The sequence below is a fragment of the Notolepis coatsorum genome (genome assembly GCF_963971535.1).
Source record: "Notolepis coatsorum genome assembly, chromosome: 3".
NCBI lineage: Eukaryota > Metazoa > Chordata > Actinopteri > Aulopiformes > Paralepididae > Notolepis > Notolepis coatsorum.
In genome coordinates, this window is record NC_140167.1 from 64,459,214 (window position 1) to 64,480,806 (window position 21,593).

Below are 21,593 nucleotides of genomic sequence, written 5' to 3' on the forward strand. Positions count from 1 at the left end.
GTACAGTGAATTGAAGGTGTACTGATACACGGCCCTGCTTGGTGGAACTGCAAAGCTGCGTCACACTCTGTTGTTTCTGCTCCTCACATTCCTCTGTCATCCCTCTCTTCCAGGCTGTCAACCCTGAACGTACGGAACACAAGTCCATGACTGTGAACAACTCCGACGATGGACAAGAAAAGTGGTGAGAGATTCACTAAACCTGGATTTACTCAGGAGGATATCAGATTATTAACTGAGCTCTGATCTGCTCATGGTTGCCTAAACAGAGAAAAAACACACCCATCATCCTCTCTCTTTCTCTCTCTCCCCCTCTCTCTTTCTCACTCTACCCTCTTTCTCTCTCTCTTTCTCTTGCTCTCAGTCTATCCCCATCATTGTCTCTCATCTACAGTTATCAATACTCTCTCTCTCTCCCCCTCTCTCTTTCTCACTCTACCCTCTTTCTCTCTCTCTTTCTCTTGCTCTCAGTCTATCCCCATCATTGTTTCTCATCTACAGTTATCAATACTCTCTCTCTCTCTCTCTCTCTCTCTCTCTCTCTCTCTCTCGCTCTCTCTCTCTCTCTCCCCCCTCATTCATCTGTTTTGTTACCCCTCTCTTCTCTCTAACCAATCTGATTCATTCCCCTCTTTGGACGTCCATGGCGAGATCAGGAGGTTAAAAATAGCCATTTTCAGTCCTTGTCCTTGTCCTTGCTAACCGCTACCCCTGCCTCATTTGCACAAGTTGACACAGCATGTGTGGTGTTTTGCATACCGATGAGTGTGTTTCAGCACAATCACCGCATGGTAATTACATCCCGGTGTGTGATATGGTTTTACATAATCAAGCAGCGTGTGTGCAACATGGTACACCCATTGTCTACGCACAATGGGATGATTGTGTTTAATCGGTGTAATAACCTTGGGATATGGTCTCTGTTGTTTGAGAGATGTAAATTGTAAAGCATATTGTTGTAGTCCCTCTGTGCATGAAACAGGATACAGACATCGATTCATACAAATTGTGTCAATTTGTACAATTGAGGTTAGTTGATTGATTTACATTTACATTTTTTATTTTTTTTTCACAGCGAAGGCCGGAGAGGGTGTGGTCCAGAGGAAGCAGCTGCCCTACTCGGTGGAGACTCCCTATGGCTTCCATCTCGATCTGGATTTCCTCAAGTATGTTGATGACATCGAAAAGGGTAACACCATCAAGAGGGTCCACATCCACCGCAGGGCCCGGGGGCCCAAATTTAGCACCCTGCCCAGGAACTTCAGCCTCCCTGGACACGGAGCACGGCCAACCCCCAGGGACAGTGCCTGGTCTGGGACTTCTACCTTGGGACCCGCGCCCAGGTCCCGGGTTACAGAGGTCCAGCAGATCTTTGACTTCAGGCCCAGTGATGGGGGTACAACGTCCTGCCAGACCAGCAGGGTGACAGCCAGTCAGGGCAGTTTTTCCTTGGCCAAGCCTAGGGAAGAGGCAGGAGCTGGGGCTAGGGGGCTGGAGGAAAAGGCGTTTGGGCTCCAGGGACGACCAAACCTTCTCCGAGCCTCCAGCATGCCTGTCACCGTCCAGCACCGGAAGGCATCTGATTCCAGCAGTCCAGACCGGGTGGTGGGTACGCCGGAGAACGGCTCATCTGAAAACGTTTTCCGTGCTTCGGCAGATGTGACAGAAAAAAGGTGTGTGCCCCAGGATCGGGGCGGGCTGCACCAGCAGATCACAGTAGCACTGAAGCGGGTCAGAGAGCTGGAAGAGCAGGTTAGAACCATCCCAGAACTCAAGGCCCAGATCTGCTCGCTGAGGGAGGAGAGAGAGAGGTTGATACTACAGCTCCAGGCCCAAGCCAAGCTCCAGGCAAAGGCACAGGCCTCTATCTCTGCCTCCTCCTCTAGAACAGCTCCGAGAACCAATCCCGGAGCACACACCCAGCCACAAAGGCCCAGAGCTCCTGAAGAACCAGGTTCACCCTCGGTTCAGAAACCCATTGAGCCTGAGGTGAGCCTCAGAGCTCTGGGCCATCTGTCAGAGGAACAGCCCACAGGTGAGGAGAAAGAAGGAGGCATAGAGGTGAGCAGGGTGGCACAGATAGAAAGGGAGATACGTCACGAATCAGTTAAGAGTTCCGCACCAGAGGGAGGAACTGGAGGGGTTACAGTACAGGAGCCAGAGAGACAAGCACAGCCATCAGAGAAATCAGACAGACAAAGAGAAGCATTAGTGAGTCAAGCAGAGCAATTATCAGAGGACATTACAGCACAGAAATTAACACCACAGCCTGCAGTAACTGCAATTGTCACAGCAGTCAGCTGTGTGAAAGAGGGTATTCTCTGGCCTTATGTTGCCAGTGACGAGGATCTAGCTAGCGTCCATCAGCTGCAAGCTAAGCTTACAGCGCTGGAGACTAAGCTAACGGAGGCGAGCCAAGAGCTTGAGACAACCAACGGCCATTTGAGAGAACAGGTAGAGGAGAACAAGCTGAAAGAGGAGAGGATCCTGCAGCTGAGTGAGGGAGTGACAGTAGAGGTGTGTACTCTGGAGAGAAGGGTTAGCGTAGACAGAGGAACTGAAACAGAGAAGGTAGTTATCTCCAATCAAGAGACGGAGACAGAGATGGCCGATACAGTTGACAAGGGAACAGACACAGAGAAGATCTGTATAGAAATACACACACCCAGGGAAAGGGCTGGCAGCATAGATGAAGGGACAGCGACAGAAATAATTGACACCCTCGACCAAGTGACAGAGATGGGGGCAGAGACGGCGGTCGATGTGCATCCGGCCAGACAGAGGGCCAACAGCATGGACCAGGGGACCGAAACAGAAAGAGTTGACACTCAAGATCAGGTGACAGAAACACCAGTTGCAGACAGGGTGGACCGAGAGACAGTGGAGGTAGAGACAGTGATGGAGCATCCAATGAGGCCCAGGGCTAGCAGCGTAGATCAAGGGACAGAGACGGAGAGAGTAGGCACCGTGGACAGGGTGACAGAGACAGAAGCTGCACAGAGTGCAGACCAGCAAACGGAGACGGAGAGAGAGAGACGGCAGGACAACAACCCAGCCGGTGCAGTGGAAACAGAGAGTCAAGTAATAGGAAGTGAGGTCAGTGAAAGAGTTGTAGAAATAGATATTACGGTGACCGAAATAATGGATAGTGAAAGAGTGGTTGGTGAGAATGTCCCCAAGGAAAGTGTAGTCACAGAAGTTACCATTACTGAAAGCGTAGTTACAGAAAGTGCAGCCAAAGAGAGTGTAGTGAAAAAGGAAAGTGAGACGTGTGAAAATGCTGCAGTGGCAGCAAGTGTAGAGATGGAGACAGACTCTACGATGGAAGACTGGGTTGTAGTTGTAGCAGATGTAGAGAAAGAGATCAAAGACGACGCAGCAGAAGCTAGCGAGAGTACGTTCACAGAGAGTGCAGTGATGGACAGTGTTGAAGTGGAGAAAGTTGTGTCAGAGCCTGTAGTAGTAAAGCTAGAAAGTGAAGTTGTGAGCATTACAACCAAAGAGACTGTGACTGAAAGTGTCACTGAAAGCATAGTCATAGTAGTGTCTGAGAGTTCAGCCGTGAAGACGGTCGTTCCGGTGAGACCTCAAAGAGGCCGTAGACTCTCGACTGAGCAGTCTCAGGCACAAGCCCCGTCACAGCCCCAGCCCGAGGATCAGGCCCAGCCAAAGCCCCAGCTTCAAGCCCCTCCTCAACGACCACACCGGGGATCCAGTGAGGCTCAAAAGCAGCCATCTGAACCTCAGACGCCGCCCCAGCCCGAAACTCAGGCACAAGCCTCATCTCAGGTCCCGGACGAAGCCCCACCCCAGCGTCCTCGTAGGGGATCTAGTGAGACCCCGGGGCAGCCACATGAGCCCCAGACACCATCTGAATCCCAGAGTCCACCTCAGGCGGAGGCCCAAGCCCCCTCTCCTGAGGCTCAGCCACAGGTTCAGCCACAAGTCCTATCCAAGGCCTCACCTGAAGGGTCCAGTGAAGTTTGTACCCAAGCCCAACCTCCCCAAGCCCAGACTCAATCCCAGCCCAAGCCCCAAGCCTCTGGCTCTCGTCGGGAATCTAAAGAGCTCCAACTCAAACGTAGAGGGTCTGGTGACACCAAGCAGCCCCCTCGCCGTGGATCAAGGGAAGTCCAAGCCCAGCCTCCACGGCGAGCGTCAAGTGAGACTCAACCCCAGGCTAAGGGCTCTCGCAAGGGCTCTGGAGAGTCCCAAACCATTCGCAGAGGCCCAGGTGAAGCCCAAGCATGCCGTGGATCAGGCGAAGGCCAGGCCCAAGGGCGTCGTGGTTCAAGTGAAGCCCAAGCTTCTCGCCGTGATTCTGTGGAGGCTCAACAACTCTCTCGTAAAGGCTCCAGTGAGTCCCCAACTTCCCCTGCAGCCCTCGGTCAAGTCGTAACCAGGCTAACGGGCCTTCTTGGGGAGCAGTGGGCCCAGCTAGGAAGTAGCTCTGGAGCTCAGCAGGGGGTCAGCCAGCAGGAGAGTCCTGTGCCACAGAAACAGACTGTGAAGCAAACTACAGGGAAAGCAGCAGCAGCAGGGAAGGGAGCTTCAGCCAAGCCTGCGGGGAAAGCAGCAGCAGCAGCAGCAACAGCAACAGCAGGAGGAAAGCCTGCGGGAAAGCCAGGTCCATCCAAGATGAGCTCCATTCAGAATCAGCTGGTCAGCTCCCTCAGTGTACTCTCTGCCTTCTACTCCCCTGGGCAGAAGGCTGCTGCAGCCAGCAAACAAGAACAAGGTAGGCATTGTTTACCACAGGTGCACAGTATTTGTGGCGGTGACAGGCCTGGTCAGGCAAGATATACAGTAGTGGAAAGACCATGTGCATAGTAAACAAGAAATAGTGTAAATGTGTTATTCCATTACTTCTCTGAGATCGATTTTGAGTGGGCAGGTCTGATATTGTGGTGGGCTGTCACAAATAAATCTACATTATGTATGGCAGACACTGTCAGGCCTGTGTCTCGGTTATGATCACAGTCATGACTTATGTAGTATGTAGAGTTAGACACCGGATGATTTTAGGGGCGATGAGGGGACAAAATAAATTCCCCTTATTAGAAGAAAATATGAAATGCCCTCTCGGGCAGAAAGATGAAGCAGCAGCCAGCAAATATAAGATCAAAGTAGAACTGTGGCTCAGTAAAAAAAAAAAAAAAAAAAAAAGACATCCACATCACCAAAGCTGTTCCATACTATACTGATGCACAGAAGCTAACTCCAATAAGGAAAAGTGGAAGATGAAAGGCAAATTCTTGTGTGCATTTTGAGAAAGGCTAATTATTGTGTGCATTTTTTGTTTAATTAAGGATTTTCTCAGATTTTGCTACTTTGTTGGCCAGGGATTATACACAGCATTGCCTTGTTGAGGAGGCTGTCTGAAATGCTTTCCCCTCAGAAATTGCAATTGAACTACATTTTGTAATGCCTTCTGTCTATTTATCCATCTAAATACCCACCTATTGGTACCTCTTGTCCTATTTACTGTATATATAGTTCAACCTTTTAATTATATCTATTTGTAAATGGACTGCATTCATATAGCGCTTTTATCCAAAGCACTTTACAGTCTGTCTGTCTGTCTGTCTTTTATCAAAACGATCTAATTCTCTTTCAGTTTTTTATCAAAATGATCAAGTTCTCCTTCAGTAGATATTCCCCAGTCTACTTTATAATTATATTTTCCCTCTGATTATCTGCCAAATAGTCTCACACAACTCTGGTTATGGAAATATGCTGCTATCCACAAGACTTGAATATTCATACCTCCGTCTTTATTGGGGCTTCTTGTAAACAGGGTCAGGGAGTAATAGATTGCTTCTAATCAGATTACGGTATTCTGAAAAAATACTATCATCCTGTTATACCTATAGAATGGAAGCACGTTTATTCTCTGGCTTTTGAAACAAGAAATAACAGTGTAGACAACAGTGTAGAGAATATGTAAGGGATAATGTATGGCTACGAGGTCATTGTCGCAAAATAATTGACCGACACGGAGTTTAAAATACCGAGGCGCCGCGCCGAGGTGTTTTAAACGTAGTGAAGGTCAATTATTTTGCGACAATGACCGAGTAGGCTATACATTATCCCGCTTATTACATGGCTAACTTACTAACAATATACCTAATTCATTTGACAAATCGCAGTTGTTCTGTGGCTCTGTCAGCCCAAATAAAGTGATTATTATTATCGCGGGCAGCAGCTCTGTTCTGGCTCCGCTGTGTTCTGGCTCCGCTCGTCGCTCCGCCCCCTGTCATCGCCGGCAGCAGAACACCAGTGTCTAATTGCACTGAAACAGTGTGTGTCAGTGGGCTTGATTGCCAACAGCTGCGCTCTGCGGTCATTATTGAAAAAACAGCGGTCATTATTGAAAAATAATGACCGCAGTCGGGGGGCTATTGACCAATCACAAGCAAGCATTTCGGCGAATGTGAAAACGCCATGTAATAATCGTTTTTAATTATCTTATATTTAAACTATATTATGCATTATAATTAGGGATGTCCCGATCACATTTCTTTGCTCCCGATCCGATCCCGATCATGTGATTTTGAGTATCTACCGATACCAATCTTTCCCGATCCGATCCAAAAAAATATATATATATTTTTTTGAATCCCAATTTCTCACATTACATTCACCCTGAATGTTGACGTTATCCAGGTGAAAAGTTAACTTCATTCAAGCGAGGCATTGCAATCATTTGATGTATAATTAAATCAAAGGAAATGCGTTTGGGTCTGAGAGTGTGGCTGGTCTGCCGTTCTGCAGCTGGTTTGTTTTGGCAAAATTCTTCTGCTCTGTGTGACAATAAAAGTTTAAGACGTGAACATGGTCATGTTTGTTGAATAAAAAAAAAAAGTTAAAAAAATAATAATCCTGTTTTTATTTTAATTTTTTTATCCCGATCTTCACGTGATCGGATCGGGACATCCCTAATTATAATGGGTTAAGATTCAAGTTAGTTCCAAAAAGATGGCATGGCTTTATATAAATGTCCCGCTATCATTAATAATCTGCAGCCGGCTTGGACAGCAACTGAACGTTCCTGTTATAATGGTATACAGGTTGAAATATTGTCTGTTGATGCACTGTCACATTGTTTTCAGCAAATTTGTCTTGTCCCTGTGTGGACAATCCTAAAACTCTTCTTCTTTAAAGGGATAGTTCAGATTTTTGGAACACTAGCCCCATTTGCAACTCAGAAATGATGATCTTGATTGGTAGAGTCCTTTCATAGCACAATTCATCCTGTTCCTCATACTAGCTCCGGCTAGTTAGCCTAGCCACAAACGAATGCAAAGTCAATGGGGTTAAGTTCCTGTCTGTACAAGCTGACTGCTGTTTGCGGCTAACTAGCCAGAAGTAGTATGAGCAACAGCGTGGCTTGTGCTGAGAAAGTACTCTGCTCAGATGAAAATGTAAAAAAATATATCTTAAATTCTCATTGTACTGTATAAAGAGCACTATTGTAATCAGAGACCTCAATGGGACCATGCTGAAATTAAATATGGTCGGCATATCCTGTCTTTTGATATGCGTCTAACTACTCTATTCTGCCATTTCTTTCTGATGATCAGCCAATATATTCACCACTACTGGCATGGATATGCCCTGCTATCACTTGAATGTAATATTGTATGTATTGGCATGGATACTGTATGCCCTGCTATCACTTGAATGTAATATTGTATGTATTGGAGTGGATATGCCCTGCTATCACTAGAGTAAACGCCACATCCTTAGTGGGCTCAAACCTGCATAGTCTAACAGATTTGAACTTGAAATTCTTCTGGTCGGCCGCGACCAGTACCGCAAAAGTCACAAAAGGCCACAGTTTAGTTTCTAGAGCATACTGTATGTGAACGATACACTAATGTAAAACAGGGACCAAAGATACCTCGCTTTGAAGACATTTATTTTATCCTCTCAAAAGACTCAAAAGTCTGCGTTAAGTTTTCATTAAACAGTGTTTTCGAGCCTAATTATCTTCAGATTGTAATTTACAGTGCTGTTTGCATTCACAGTTAAAGATAGAAGATAAGCGATGTATCACGGTTCACACTACAAGTTATTTGGATTGATGTTATGACTGTGAATAGCATACACAGATGGACCAAATTATTTCACAACAGACTTGCATGGTTCTTTATATCAAGGGTTCAATTGACCTATCTCAAACCCGCCCTCTTTTCTTGATCCTCCAATCAAAACCGCCGCTTCCCTCGGACAAAAAAAAAGTTTGATTGCAACGGTTTTGATTGGAGGATCAAGATAGGTCAATTGGAACATAATTCAGACACGTCTTGGTAACTACTCTATTATGTACAGTAATTCCCTTGTAGTTCTTCACCATTATTACCACTCTGAATGGTACAGAAATCCCCCATTTACCCTATTATTAATCATCTTGCTGTTTCTTATGATAAGATTCATTGAGCAGATCTATTTTATCTTTTGATATTCCTAAAGCCACTCTGCTATGCCATTTCCCTTGAGGTGTTCTGCCAACAGGCTATTATCACTACACTGATTGAAATGTCCCCACTCCCGCTTGAATATTATTTTCTTTTTTTATGGTATTGGCTGGGCTCTATTGTTAAGACTCAGAGTTTGCTAAAAGCGTCTTTAAATTTAACTTCCTGTTGAAATGAGGGGGGGGGGGCTAACATGTCCTCTTTTGAAATACCTCCAACTATTCAAATACGCCATTTCCTTCTGATGCTGAGCCAGTGTTTCCACTGCTTGTAATGTCCCTCTCACCCCACCATCCATCAGCCCGTCTTATCTCTGGCCGAAGCAGCTCTTGTTATTCCGTTTCCTTCTGATACAGTGCCAGCGTTCGCTCAGGGGCCACGGTCTATTTTCCCTGGGTCCTAAGTTTTTATCTCTATTGTGATGTGAAGCCTCGGCTGTCTTAATGGCTTGGCACGGCCCTCGTGTGGTTCAGGATATGCAGTATGCAGATATAGGGAGGGAGTATATATGCATCTTTGACAGGCATGTTTTCATTGTTCAGACGTGTTTCACAAGACTTTTTGCGATACTGCAATGTAACCAGCACTGGTGTGTTCAGCCATTGGATGACTTTGTTATTGTGACATAACAGAGTCTCAAAGCAGCTTTATATTATATTCAAATGTAATTGAATATTAAATATTAAATTGGCATTATACAGCACAAGTACAGTACAACAAAAATAAGTTTGGCATCCAACCAGAGTCCAAATGTAACAGTAAAGTGCAATAGTAATATACAATGTACAGGTGATTACATTATATAGATTAGTACTACTGAGTAATTGTGCTAATCAGATGTGCAGTATCAGTATGTACAGAGTTGTAGTATTAATATGTACAGTGATACAGGTATAAAGCCACTATGGTAATACGACATACTGGTCAGTAGTGTAACTAGTAAGAGTAGGATGGGATATGTACAGATATAGATATAGTATCTACAGATATGTAAAAATTATTATATGCAGGGGTATGTACAGACAGATGTGGATATATATATATACGGTAAGAATACATAGCACAACATGTTAGGGTTATGTTCATGGTTATGGTTAGGGTTAAGGTTTAGTTAACGGTAAGGTAATGGGGTGGTTAAGGTCAGGGTGAGGCTGTTCTGGGTAGTGTTGAGGTGAAAGCACTCGCCTACCACCATAGCGACCCGGATTCGATCCCCGGCAGCGGTAGCGTAAGTTATACAGTTGGCTACGGGGACTACGGATAGCGTCGAGGGTCATAGACAGAAATGGAAAATGTGTGTCCCATGTCACGGAAGATCTGTGTATGTACACAAATAAATAGATAAAATGTTGTGACTATAATATAGTGTGGTATATAAAACTCCCCCCTTCCTCTCTCTTTAATCTCTCTCACCCATCTTTTCTTCACCCCTCCTCCCATTCCTTCCCCTCTCTCTCTTTCATCTCTCCTTCCTATCGGCCCTACCCCTAGTCCTTCACCTCCCCAGATGTTCAGTCCATTGACCCCCACCCTCTCCCGTTTGTATAAACATGTGTCTCGTTCTCTCATGCCGGGTGTCCCAGCTAGTCACCTCGTCGAGAGTCATCCAGCCAACTCTAACTATTGTTGTATTGATACTTTGACTGAGTTAATAAATTGTATTAACCATCAGGTCTCTTCTGACTGAGTAACTTATTCAGCTAAGGCTACTTTCCACCACAATTGTCACAACATTTTATCTATTTATTTGTGTACATACAAACTGCCGTTAAACTGAGTTGGGTGCAAAATTGGCTTTGTCTATGGAATTTGTCTGGGTAACAATGGTACCAAAACAAGTTTCACAGTACAACGGACACCAATGGTAGAATGACAAGATGTCTTGTAGTGCACAACATTCACTCTCCTTGTACATTCTAGTGCACACGAACAGCACAACCATCAACTGACAGTAATACACATCACTCTCCTTGGACATCAGTGGTAGCAGACTGGCTTCCATTAAGCTTGTACCTGTGAAGGGTATTGACTGTCCAGCAGTGCATTAGACCAGTGTGCCATGAGACTTAATAAACTGTATATTTATCATGAGATAAGCCATGAACAGTAGAAAACTGACACAAGCCAAGCAGATGCAGTAAAAAATGCTGGCATGCATGACCATTTTATATAACAGCAAGTACAATTGTAAGTACAATTTAAGAATATTGATTTGAAAAGAAAAGTCCTCTCTATCCGTCCCAGTGCTGTAGTTCAGGGCTGGTCTCGGCTATGTAGACGCTGATCACGAGTACGTCTCCGCCACATCTGTATCCGTTTTGATGGACAGAAAGGTTTCGGAGAGGATGAACTTTGGGAATTCACCAACCCGTCGCCGTGCGTATCAAAGATAGATTCTCCCCCCCCCCCTGGTGCGCAATAATAACGGCTTCCTGCCAGACATCGCTCTCTGGCACAGCGTTAAGTTAGGATGGAGAAAAACAAACCAACAGACAGCAGTACCTTCCGTCTGCCTTATCTCCGTCTTGTGATGGATCGGTGTAGCCACTCCCTAAGAGGGGAAAACACTACAACGGTAAAGTATCGTTGGCACAGATCCAGGGACCCATCTACAGTATGTTACTTTATAACTCTATCATGATTCTGAGCCTGCGGTCTCTTGTCTTGGCAACAGCAACCTTCTCCGTGTCTGCCGGGTTTAGATCACTGAGGCTTTTATATTGAGTTGGATGGGGCAGAGGCCCCGGGGCCTGACACAGCTATTGTTGCATGTCATAAATGTATAGCTGGAGGTGGGACTGGGGGGGACTGGGGGGAACACATGTTACCCGGTGCCGGCTACAGTGAATGACGACATTGGATGGCCTCCAAATAATACAATATGGAATCAATATGGAATCCTACTACACGCGTTGGCTCTGTGCACATAAACACATGCACATGAGAACACATATACACATGTGCGCACGCAAACACACACACACACACACATACATATATCAAATACAAAATATAAATTTCTTGTTTCCCCTCACATCTCTCTTTTGTATGTTTTTTTGGCCCAGAAGCAAAGTAAAGTACTACACTAATTACAGTCTTCTCACTGAGCACAAATCTATTATGACATAAAGTACAGTTAAATGGTAGACAAATGTGTGCACGTCCATGTGTATGTGTGTGTGTGTGTGTGTGTGTGTGTGTGTGTGTGTGTGTGTGTGTGTGTGTGTGTGTGCACGTGTGTACAGTATGGATGTGTACAGTATATGTGTGTGTCGGCATCAGATATATCACAGTAAGTAAGTTAAGAAACCAGTAAGTAAGTAAGTAAGTTGTTCTGTAACTAGACAGACCTGACTGATTTGCTATTTTCTTAGCTTCATCTCTTTCGTACATATCTATGCATGGAGCACCCTTATCTGCAATCAACATAAGAATCTTCATAAATACATCAAAAGCTTCTTCAAGATTGTCTTTAGTATTCACAATCGACCGGTGGATATTATTAATTTCATTCAAAGTCCTCTTGTTTACATTTTTCTTTTATATCGCCTGAATATAATTCTAGCACTTGCCTTCTGTTTTTTTCTTTTCTTTGTGATGGCCACTAGGTTGTGATCGCTACATGCCATCGCTGTAGATGTTGCTTTAGGTGTTCTCTGTAGATGTTGTATGGTAGGGTATGGGTCCCTAGCATCTGGTAGCATAATGTAAAATAAAGGACATTATTTTCCACTCAGTTTTCCAAACATGCCATATTTTCTACAAACAATAGGAATTTTATCGATTGTTTATTGAACAATATAACAAAATTAACAAAAGTGTGTCTAACAAAAGCACTTGAACTTGAAATTAATGATGTACTCAGATAGATCATTGTGAGGAATGTGCATACTCACATTACGTTGAATAAACAGGTAATTTAATTCTTCTACTGCTCATTTGTTGATTTATATTTATAGTATAGCTACACTTAACTGCGACAATTGGCCAAAATTGCAACCGTTTTATGCTGAAATACAGGGATTGGTGAAGTTTGTAAGCTCTTGCAATTATTGTGGATTTGGTTGAATTTGCGTTAATTCTTGTGACCTGTTAAGCGTTATGGTAGGTCACCTGGTCAATACTGCATTTTATAACTCCAATAACAATATATATTATCATAATTATAACAATATGAGCGGCACGGTGGTGTAGTGGTTAACAATGTCGCCTCACAACTAGAAGGTCCAAGGTTCGATTCCCGCTTGGGGACCAGGTCGCCGCGTTGCCAGTTACCCAGGTGGGGTATCTCCCGGGCCTTTCTGTGTGGAGTTTGCATGTTCTCCCCGTGCTCGCAAGCGTTTCCCGATGGAGAAACATGCACAACAGATTGCTAACGCTGTCGTGTCCCTGACGAAGGCGGACAGGAGCACTTGGATTGGTCCCCGGGCGCGGTCCCACGCCGCAGCCCATGTCTGCGGGGTGGGTCAAACGTGTGTGCTGTGCCGCCCATCGCATGTGTGTGTCACTGCATGACGACATTATCAATGTGTGCAATGAATAAAATACTTCTTCAAAATCCAGTTTAATCTTAATCTTTAATCTTAATAACCCCACACCAGACCATTTACATCTGAACAAGGTTCCTACAACAAGGTGAACTACTCACGCTAGTTTACGACACAAAGGACAAGGGAGAAACATTCTTCGACCCCTGACATTCTGGAACTGAGAGTTGACTCCAGATTGATTCCGGAGTAGAATTGACTCCTGTGGAATCACCAGAGTCAGCAGCGAGACAGAGAAGGAATGCCTTGTTGGTGTGGCAGTATTTCAGTTAAAATAGAAAAGGAATCAAATAAGGATCTCTAATTTGCAGCAAAAGACTTGTCAGTTTAGTTTTTGGAATCAAGAAGGAAACCCCAAAGGGTCTGGAATCGACTCTGGGAAGTCATGTGGAATCAGAATCAGACTTGACTCCAAAATGTCTGGAATCCAACAACCATAATAAATAAATAATAGGGTTCTCTGTGTGTTCTCTGCGTGCGTGCGTGCGTGCGTGCGTGCGTGCGTGCGTGCGTGCGTGCGTGCGTGCGTGCGTGCGTGCGTGCGTGCGTGTGTGTGTGTGTGAATGTCCAGATGGCTCCTGGTGTCTCTCCCCTGGTCTTCACCATTTGAAGCTCTACTGGTTTCTAATTGCATCCAGAAGCTCCACAATGTCTTACAGGCCTCCCTGTCTTCTATAAACCACACACACACAATACATACTGTACATACATACACATGCATGCACGCATATGAGCACACGTGCACACAGGCACACAGACACTAAAGGTATAGACACAGAATGACATAGAAGAGACAGACACACAAACACACACACACACACACACACAGACAGAGACACACACATGTACACATACATACACAGACATGCATGCATGCAGACACACATACATACATACATACATACATAATATTGTCTCATCTCTGAGCAGCTGTCAAAGCCACCTTTACGCGGATGACACAGTTCTCAGTCTATTGTACTGCTGATTCTGTGCAACTGGCCACTAAATATTTACAACTCTCCTTTGCAAGATGCACTTATTAGTCTAAAATTGGTGCTTAATGCCAGTAAAACTAAATTCATGTTGTTTTCCAAAGCCAAAAATATTGTTTATAGTGACTTGCATATATCGACTCTGAACAGTTCTGATATGGAGAGAGTTTCAGAATACAAATACCTTGGTATTTGGATTGATGAAGGACTTACATTTGAATATCATGTGGGCGTTCTCGCCAGTAAATTACGGAAATATATTGGCTTTTTGTATAGAAATAGAGCCAACTTCCCTATGATTAGCAGAAAGAGAGTTGTTGAAGCAGTGTTCCTATCTGTTTTGGATTACGGAGATGTGATTTATAGACATGCAGCGGCTTCCACTCTTAACCCTTTCACTGCCGCACTACCAAAACGGTTAACCCTTTAACTGCGACAATACACAGAAGGTTAACCCTTTCACTGCCACACAACAGCAGGTTAACCGTGGCGACCGTCGGTTGTGTGATAGTAAAGGGTTAACCTTCTGTCGTGTGGCAGTGAAAGGGTTAAGCCCTTAGACTCTGTTTATCATTCAGCTATTAGATTTATCACCGGTGATAGTTATGGTACTCACCATTGTATCCTATATAATAAGGTTGGGTGGGCCTCTCTGGCAGAGAGACGTAAGTTGCATTGCAATCTTTTTATTTATAAAGCCATAATTAAATATTGTCCAAATTATATTAGTTCTTTATTGGAATGGACCACTGGACCCTGTCGTACACGATCCAGTTTTTGGCTTACACTTAGAGTGCCTATAGAGTTTGTACTGAACTTGGTAGATCTGCTTTTGGCTTTTTTGCCCCTACATCATGGAATACCCTGCAGGAAACACTGAAACTAGACACTCTAGTGTCTATGGGTCGGTTTAGAACCTTAATGACCAATCAGGTCACCACAATATGTAATAGTTTTAAAATTATTACCTCTGTTTTAATTTTTAGCTGTTTTATTCTTTTTAAATGATTTTTTTTAATGTATTTTAAAATGTGCTCTTAATTATTCTGATTGTCTGATGTCTTTATATTTATGAACACACTGTGACACTTGTGTATGTAACATCTCGACGGCACTGTAAATGAGTTTAATTACTCAGTGTAATATCGAGTATAAATAAAGATTGAATGAACATACATACATACTATACATACTATACATAGGCATACATACATACATACATACATACATACATAGGCATACATACATACATACATACATACATACATACATACATACTATACATACTATACATAGGCATACATACATACATACATACATACATACATACATACATACATACATACATACATACATACATACATACATACATACATACATACATACATACATACATACATACATACATACATACATACATACATACATACATACATACATACATACATACATATATACATACATGGCTGGCAGCCAAATGCACATGCACAAGGAACACACACACACACACACACACACACACACACACACACACACACACACACACACACACACACACACACACCATAATAAGGACACACGTCACAGAGGCCACAAATCAAATCTATGGTAAACATTCTCCAATATCCTTTAGACAGCTACAGTGACTTATTGGGAGGTTGTTGGTGGTGATAATACTGTGAAACGAGAAGAAACTCTTTGTTGGCAGGCTCAACATCCAGTTTGAAAATATGTGGCAGAGGTTTAAATATTTCAACTTCTGCCGTTGCGTCAACATCGTCACTGACATATTCTCTCATTGAAAAGTAATGATGGCGTGCCTTCTACCGTCAACATGAACTAAGCATGAGAGGAAGATTCTGTCAAATCCTGCTACAATATCTACCACTGTATGAAGTATTAATGCAGGATAGAGAGTATTCTACAATATCTACCACTGTATGAAGTATTAATGCAGGATAGAGAGTATTCTACAATATCTACCACTGTATGAAGTATTAATACAGGATAGAGAGTATTCTACAATATCTACCACTGTATGAAGTATTAATGCAGGATAGAGAATATTCGATAATATCTACCACTTTATGAAGTATTAATGCAGGATAGAGAATATTCGATAATATCTACCACTTTATGAAGTATTAATGCAGGATAGAGGGCCTTGTACAATATCTACCACTGTATGTGAATGCATGATAGAGGGCCTTCTACAAACCACTGTATATTAAAAACCTCTTTAGCCTGACGGGGTCCGGTACTGGACCCAAAATGACATCACACCATAAATCCATCTCTACTACTGTATGAATTAATGTTGCGTTTTTTTCTTCAAATGTAGCCAAGAGTAAAGACCCTAACCCTGTCAAAACAGCAGTCATAGTGTATATTTTCAGCAATATGTTTGTTTACCAATAGGTTAAAGTGTTATTAGTGGCCGGCGGCTGGGTGGCGTAGCGGAGATTGCGCTCGTCACCAATGCAAGAGACTCCGGTATCAAATCCCAGTCTCAGCATTGCCTTCGGGCCGGCCGTCGTACTGGCTGCTCATTTGGCAGAGTCAGCGGGTGGAAGTCGATGGGTGGGGATTGGACGTTGTGGACAGCGACCCCTACAGTAGGGGTGGACGGTATGGTCTAAAATTTATATCACGGTATAATTTGAAGCATAGACGGTAACGGTATATATCACGGTATCATCGTTTTTGATTAAAATTTTTTTTTATTTTATATAATTTTTTTTTTTTTTTATAAAATATATATATTATATAATTAGACTTGTACTTGTATTATCTGCGAGACATCGCCACCACGCAACAAGCTCCACTGTCTGTGTGTACTCTAGTAGCCTCCAGCTACGGCCAGGATTCTCCAGAGCTGCACCTGGACCTATACTCTAGTAGCCTCGAGCAGAGCTACGGCCAGGATTCTCCGGCGCTGCACCTGGACCCTATTGTATTGGTACTATAACGTTAGCAAGCCCTCAGCTCGAATACGCATCGAATCAGTGTTATAAGACATTGATATCAGGAGCTATCTGTAGCTACTGCTAGCCGGATATATAACGTTAATACAACGCCTCAGTGAATTATTTAGTTCAATGGGACATTTCGTTTTGAACGGTGAACTAATTTGCGTTAACGTGAGCTAACGGCTAACGGAGCTATCATACACGTCTACTCTACTAGACTTGATGGAGCGTTTGTTGATGTCAGGAGCTATCGGTAGCTGGCCGACTAGATACCGTTCGGTTAGACAATGCCTCATCATGTATTAAACTAAAAGTGAATAGTTGACTGGGTCATTTTGTAACGGTAGCTAAGCTAACGTTAGCTCAGGGAGACGTCCCGTCCCACTAGACTACTAGTAGACCCGTGTTTACATGCGTGCGGGAGGGGCTGGCACACCCACTGCGCGAAGCCTCCTAAATAACTTTTTCTAGTTCGCACATATCTATTATCTATGACTAATTCTATCTATTTTTAGGGGCAAATGCGAGTGAAATAGTCGCGCTGTGGTTACATGACGTCATTGCTATTTTAGAGCTGCACTACCGGTTATACGGTATAGTCAAAATCCATACCGTAGAGCAAATTCATACCGTTTATACCGTATACCGTTTATACCGTCCACCCCTACCCTACAGGTCAGTTGGGAGACGCCTGCACAGCAGAGACAGGAAGTGGCGAGGGTAGTGTGAGCCTCCCATGCGTTACACCTCACAAATGAGAGTCCGCGCTGGCAGGCGAAAAGATGTGACAGGCTGCCTCCTCGTGTGCCGAACGGAACACGTGATGCAAGGCTTCTATCCTCTCTACAACCGACCAGTGGGGGGCATAGTCGAGCAACGTTCAAGACAGGGGAGGGGAGAATTGGATACACGAAATTGGGATGGGAGAAAAATTGATAATAAGGAGAAAAAAGTGGATTAAAATTTTTTTTTATTAGTGAAATATGTTGAAAATGTATTCAGAAACTAGCGAATATCGATGGAAGGAAATGCACGCCGCCATTTTGTTTGTAGTCATATGAGGAGAGTTCAAGTTTCTTTAATAGTTGTCATACAGAAGTACAGAATACTTTCATACAAAATGCTTCTTACTGTTATGAAAGTATTCTGTACTTCTGTATGACAACTATTAAAGAAACTTGAACTCTAGAGAGGAGACCCAGGGCTTTCGAATGGCGTTGGAATTTCGAAAGACGACACTCAAGCTCCTGTCAATCAAATGACTTGTGTATTAACTTTTTTATTTATCTTATTTTTCTGGATTATCTACCACAAAACTGAACGGTATTGGCATAAATTAGAACGCAGTTAGTTTCTCTACCTTTCTGTGAAAGTCTAGCAAAAAACGGCATTGCAAAGAGGAATCTACATAATGAAAAGTAACTGTACTTACAGTAGATTTCATTCACTGTTCCTGCTGCACGCCTGGTGATACTAAATCCAGATTGAACTCGGCCATTGGAAAGAGGAGATTTGGCCCGATCCATAGATGTGCGACTTGGCTATAATAAGGCAATTTATAGGCCTGATATTCTATATTCTATAATAATATTTCAAATTGCATGTGTCCGGATGACACAAAACCTTCTGTTTAATCATCTTCCCTTTATTAATTTGCTTAGATATTTTTTACACATGATCTCAAGAAGGTTTTTCATGTCTGGTAATTTTTTGCATGGTGTTATTCACCGTCAAAGATAAAATTTCTTAATTTTTTTAAGAATTGAATTGATATTCTCCTTTGGTTCATTACAATTTACTCAAGCCTAGTAATAGACACAATATATCTGACACTGGGAATACATTCACTGAGATCCATAGATGTCCCTAGATACCAAGAACATGCAAATGGACCTTATATAAGTGGAGCAATCTTCCATTTACTTAGGTATGTATTTTAGGCGGATTTTAAGAAAATAGGGCTAGGGCTCAAGAGGTTAATGCAGGATAGATGGCCTTCTACAATATCACCACTGTATACAGTATTAATGCAGGATCAAGGGTCTTCTACAATAGTTACCACTGTATATTAATGCAGGATAGAGGGCCTTCTACAATACAGTACCTATCACTGTATATGAATGCAGCATAGAGCGTTTTCTACAATATCTACCACTGTATATTAATGCTTGATATAGCATCTTCTACAATATCTACCACTGTATATGAATATTAATATTATAACACATTATTTTTATGTTGACTCCTTCACCCGATGTAACAATAAACAGTACATCAGATGCAGAACCATATAACTCATAACATTTTCAGAGGAGCAATCTTTTAAAACCTACAGTAATTATCTAAAGATGGTGAGTTAGAGTGTTGTGTTCATTCATAGTTAACAACTGTAGATGTTGAGTACTTTATTATCTAAAGGTGGTAAGTTAGAGTGTTGTGTTCATTCAGTTAAATACAGTAGAAGTTGAGTATTATCTTGTGATGTATCACATTCACACTCCCTAAGTGATTTAGACTGCAAATACATGGGCTGTCCCAAATATTTCAAAACAGAGTTATGATTCTTTGTCTGAAGACTTCATTCAACCCACTGAACCCTTGCACTGAAGAACCAAAACTATTTTAAAATGTTTGGGACAGCCTGTGTATTTGCTGTTGACTTGGGGGAGTGTATAATGTGACATATATCACCAGAAAGCATTCCGCTGTCTTTAACCATGAATGAACACACCGCTCTCTTACTCTGTTCCTATGAAAACTTGAAACAGAGTTATGTTGCGGCTGGGTAGCGCAGCGGACATTGAGCTCGTCGCCAACGCAAGAGACACCGGTCTAGAATCCGGCTGTCAGCGTTGCCTCCGGCTTGGGCCGGCCGTCATACTGACTCAATTGGCAGAGTCAGCAGGAGGGAAGTCGATGGGTGGTAATCTGGTCGTTGTAAACAGCGACTCCTACAGGTCGGTCAGGGTGCCTGCACAGCAAAGACAGGAGATGGCGGGGGCAGTGTGAGCCTCCCACACGTTACACCTCGCCAATGAGAGTCCGCGCTGGCAGGTGAAAAGAAGTGGCTGGCTGCCTCCACATGTATCGGAGGGGACATGTGATGCAAGGCTTCTACCCTCCCTACGACCGGCCAGTGGGGGGCACATGCGAGCAACGATCAGGACAGGGGAGGGAGAATTGGCACGAGAGGAAATTGGGATGGGAGAAAAATCACAGCAAAAGGTGGAGAAAAAGTAGGTAAAAAAAAAAACAGAGTTATGTTGTTCTTCATCTGAGGTCTGCGCGGAGAGTATGAGGAAACCACCCGGAATGTCTGTGTTGGCCTCCGTGCTGTAAACCACGTTGAAACAATAGCAACAGCAAACAAGAAGACCAGCCTCAGCTCACTGTCTCAGTCGGTTTTCACTGGTCTGGTGCCACTGTGATGTTGTGCCTGATGGATATGTTGATGCACACACACACACACACACACACACACACACACACACACACACACACACACACACACACACACGCACACGCACACGCACACGCACACGCACACACACACACACACAAATGTAGACATTCACACACACACGTGCCCACGCACGCATAAAGAGGCTGCTGACCAAATTTTTAGGTGAAGCACAAATTATTATATTATATTATATATTAAATTATATTTTTAAAACATCCCCCACTGTGTGTCAGTGGTCAGTGGACACAGATGAAAACATATTAACATTAGGTGACAGCGCACCTGACCAGATTAAATCATATTAGGCGACAGCGCACCTGACCAGATGAAATCATATTAGGTGACAGCCCACCTGACCAGATCAAAACATATTAAGTGACAGCGCACCTGATCAGATCAAAACATTTTAGGTGACAGCGCACCTGATCAGATCAAAACATTTTAGGTGACAGCGCACCTGACCAGATCAAAACATATTAGGTGAAGGTGACAAGGAAGCCACAGACTCATACCCCCCCGACACTCAACTAACCGCCTCGGACAGTCCTTCATACCAGTGGCCATCAGGCTCCACAACAGTGGGCAGCAACTGCTGCCAGACATCGACCTGGGACTTATAGGAACCCAAGGAGGACAACTTACACTACCTTAGGCATACTGCACCTGTGGTAAATTCCCACAGACTTTCTACAATAATTTGAGGTTATTGTAGCACAACACAATGAGATTGACTATCTGGAAAGAGGAGGAAAGATTCATACTTGATAGAATTGTTGGTCTCCTCATCAGACTTTAGCAGATGAGGAATAAAACGTGTAGGCCAGACAAACCAGAACTGTATTTCATCTCAACTGATTTATTTGAGTCAGGGCCAAGGGTGAATAAAAGGTTGACTTTTACATACAAAAGATGATCAGAAAACATTAACAGCTGTCTGTTGTACAGAAATATCACAATCAGGTTTACATCTCCAACCTCAATAATGTACATGAAACAGTCGATAACATAATCTGAACATACATTGACCATGCTGCACACATTTATACATGAGTAAATCTGGTCTCAGATATTAAGGATTTACACTAAACTTTAAACAACAAATGGTGTTTTCCCATGATTTTACTCACATAAAATGCAAACAG

The 21,593-nt window shown here is 43.3% G+C and overlaps 1 protein-coding gene across 1 annotated transcript in view; it reads left to right on the forward strand.

Annotated features, from left to right (window-relative positions):
* kank4 (KN motif and ankyrin repeat domains 4) overlaps positions 1-21,593 on the forward strand; it is a 332,794-nt gene that overhangs the window by 273,302 nt on the left and 37,899 nt on the right. Inside the window, exons 4-5 of the mRNA XM_084311231.1 lie at positions 114-184; positions 1,076-4,738. Coding sequence (XP_084167357.1) covers positions 169-184; positions 1,076-4,738 — 3,679 coding nt within the window. The 5' untranslated portion in view covers positions 114-168. The remainder of the gene's footprint in view (positions 1-113; positions 185-1,075; positions 4,739-21,593) is intronic.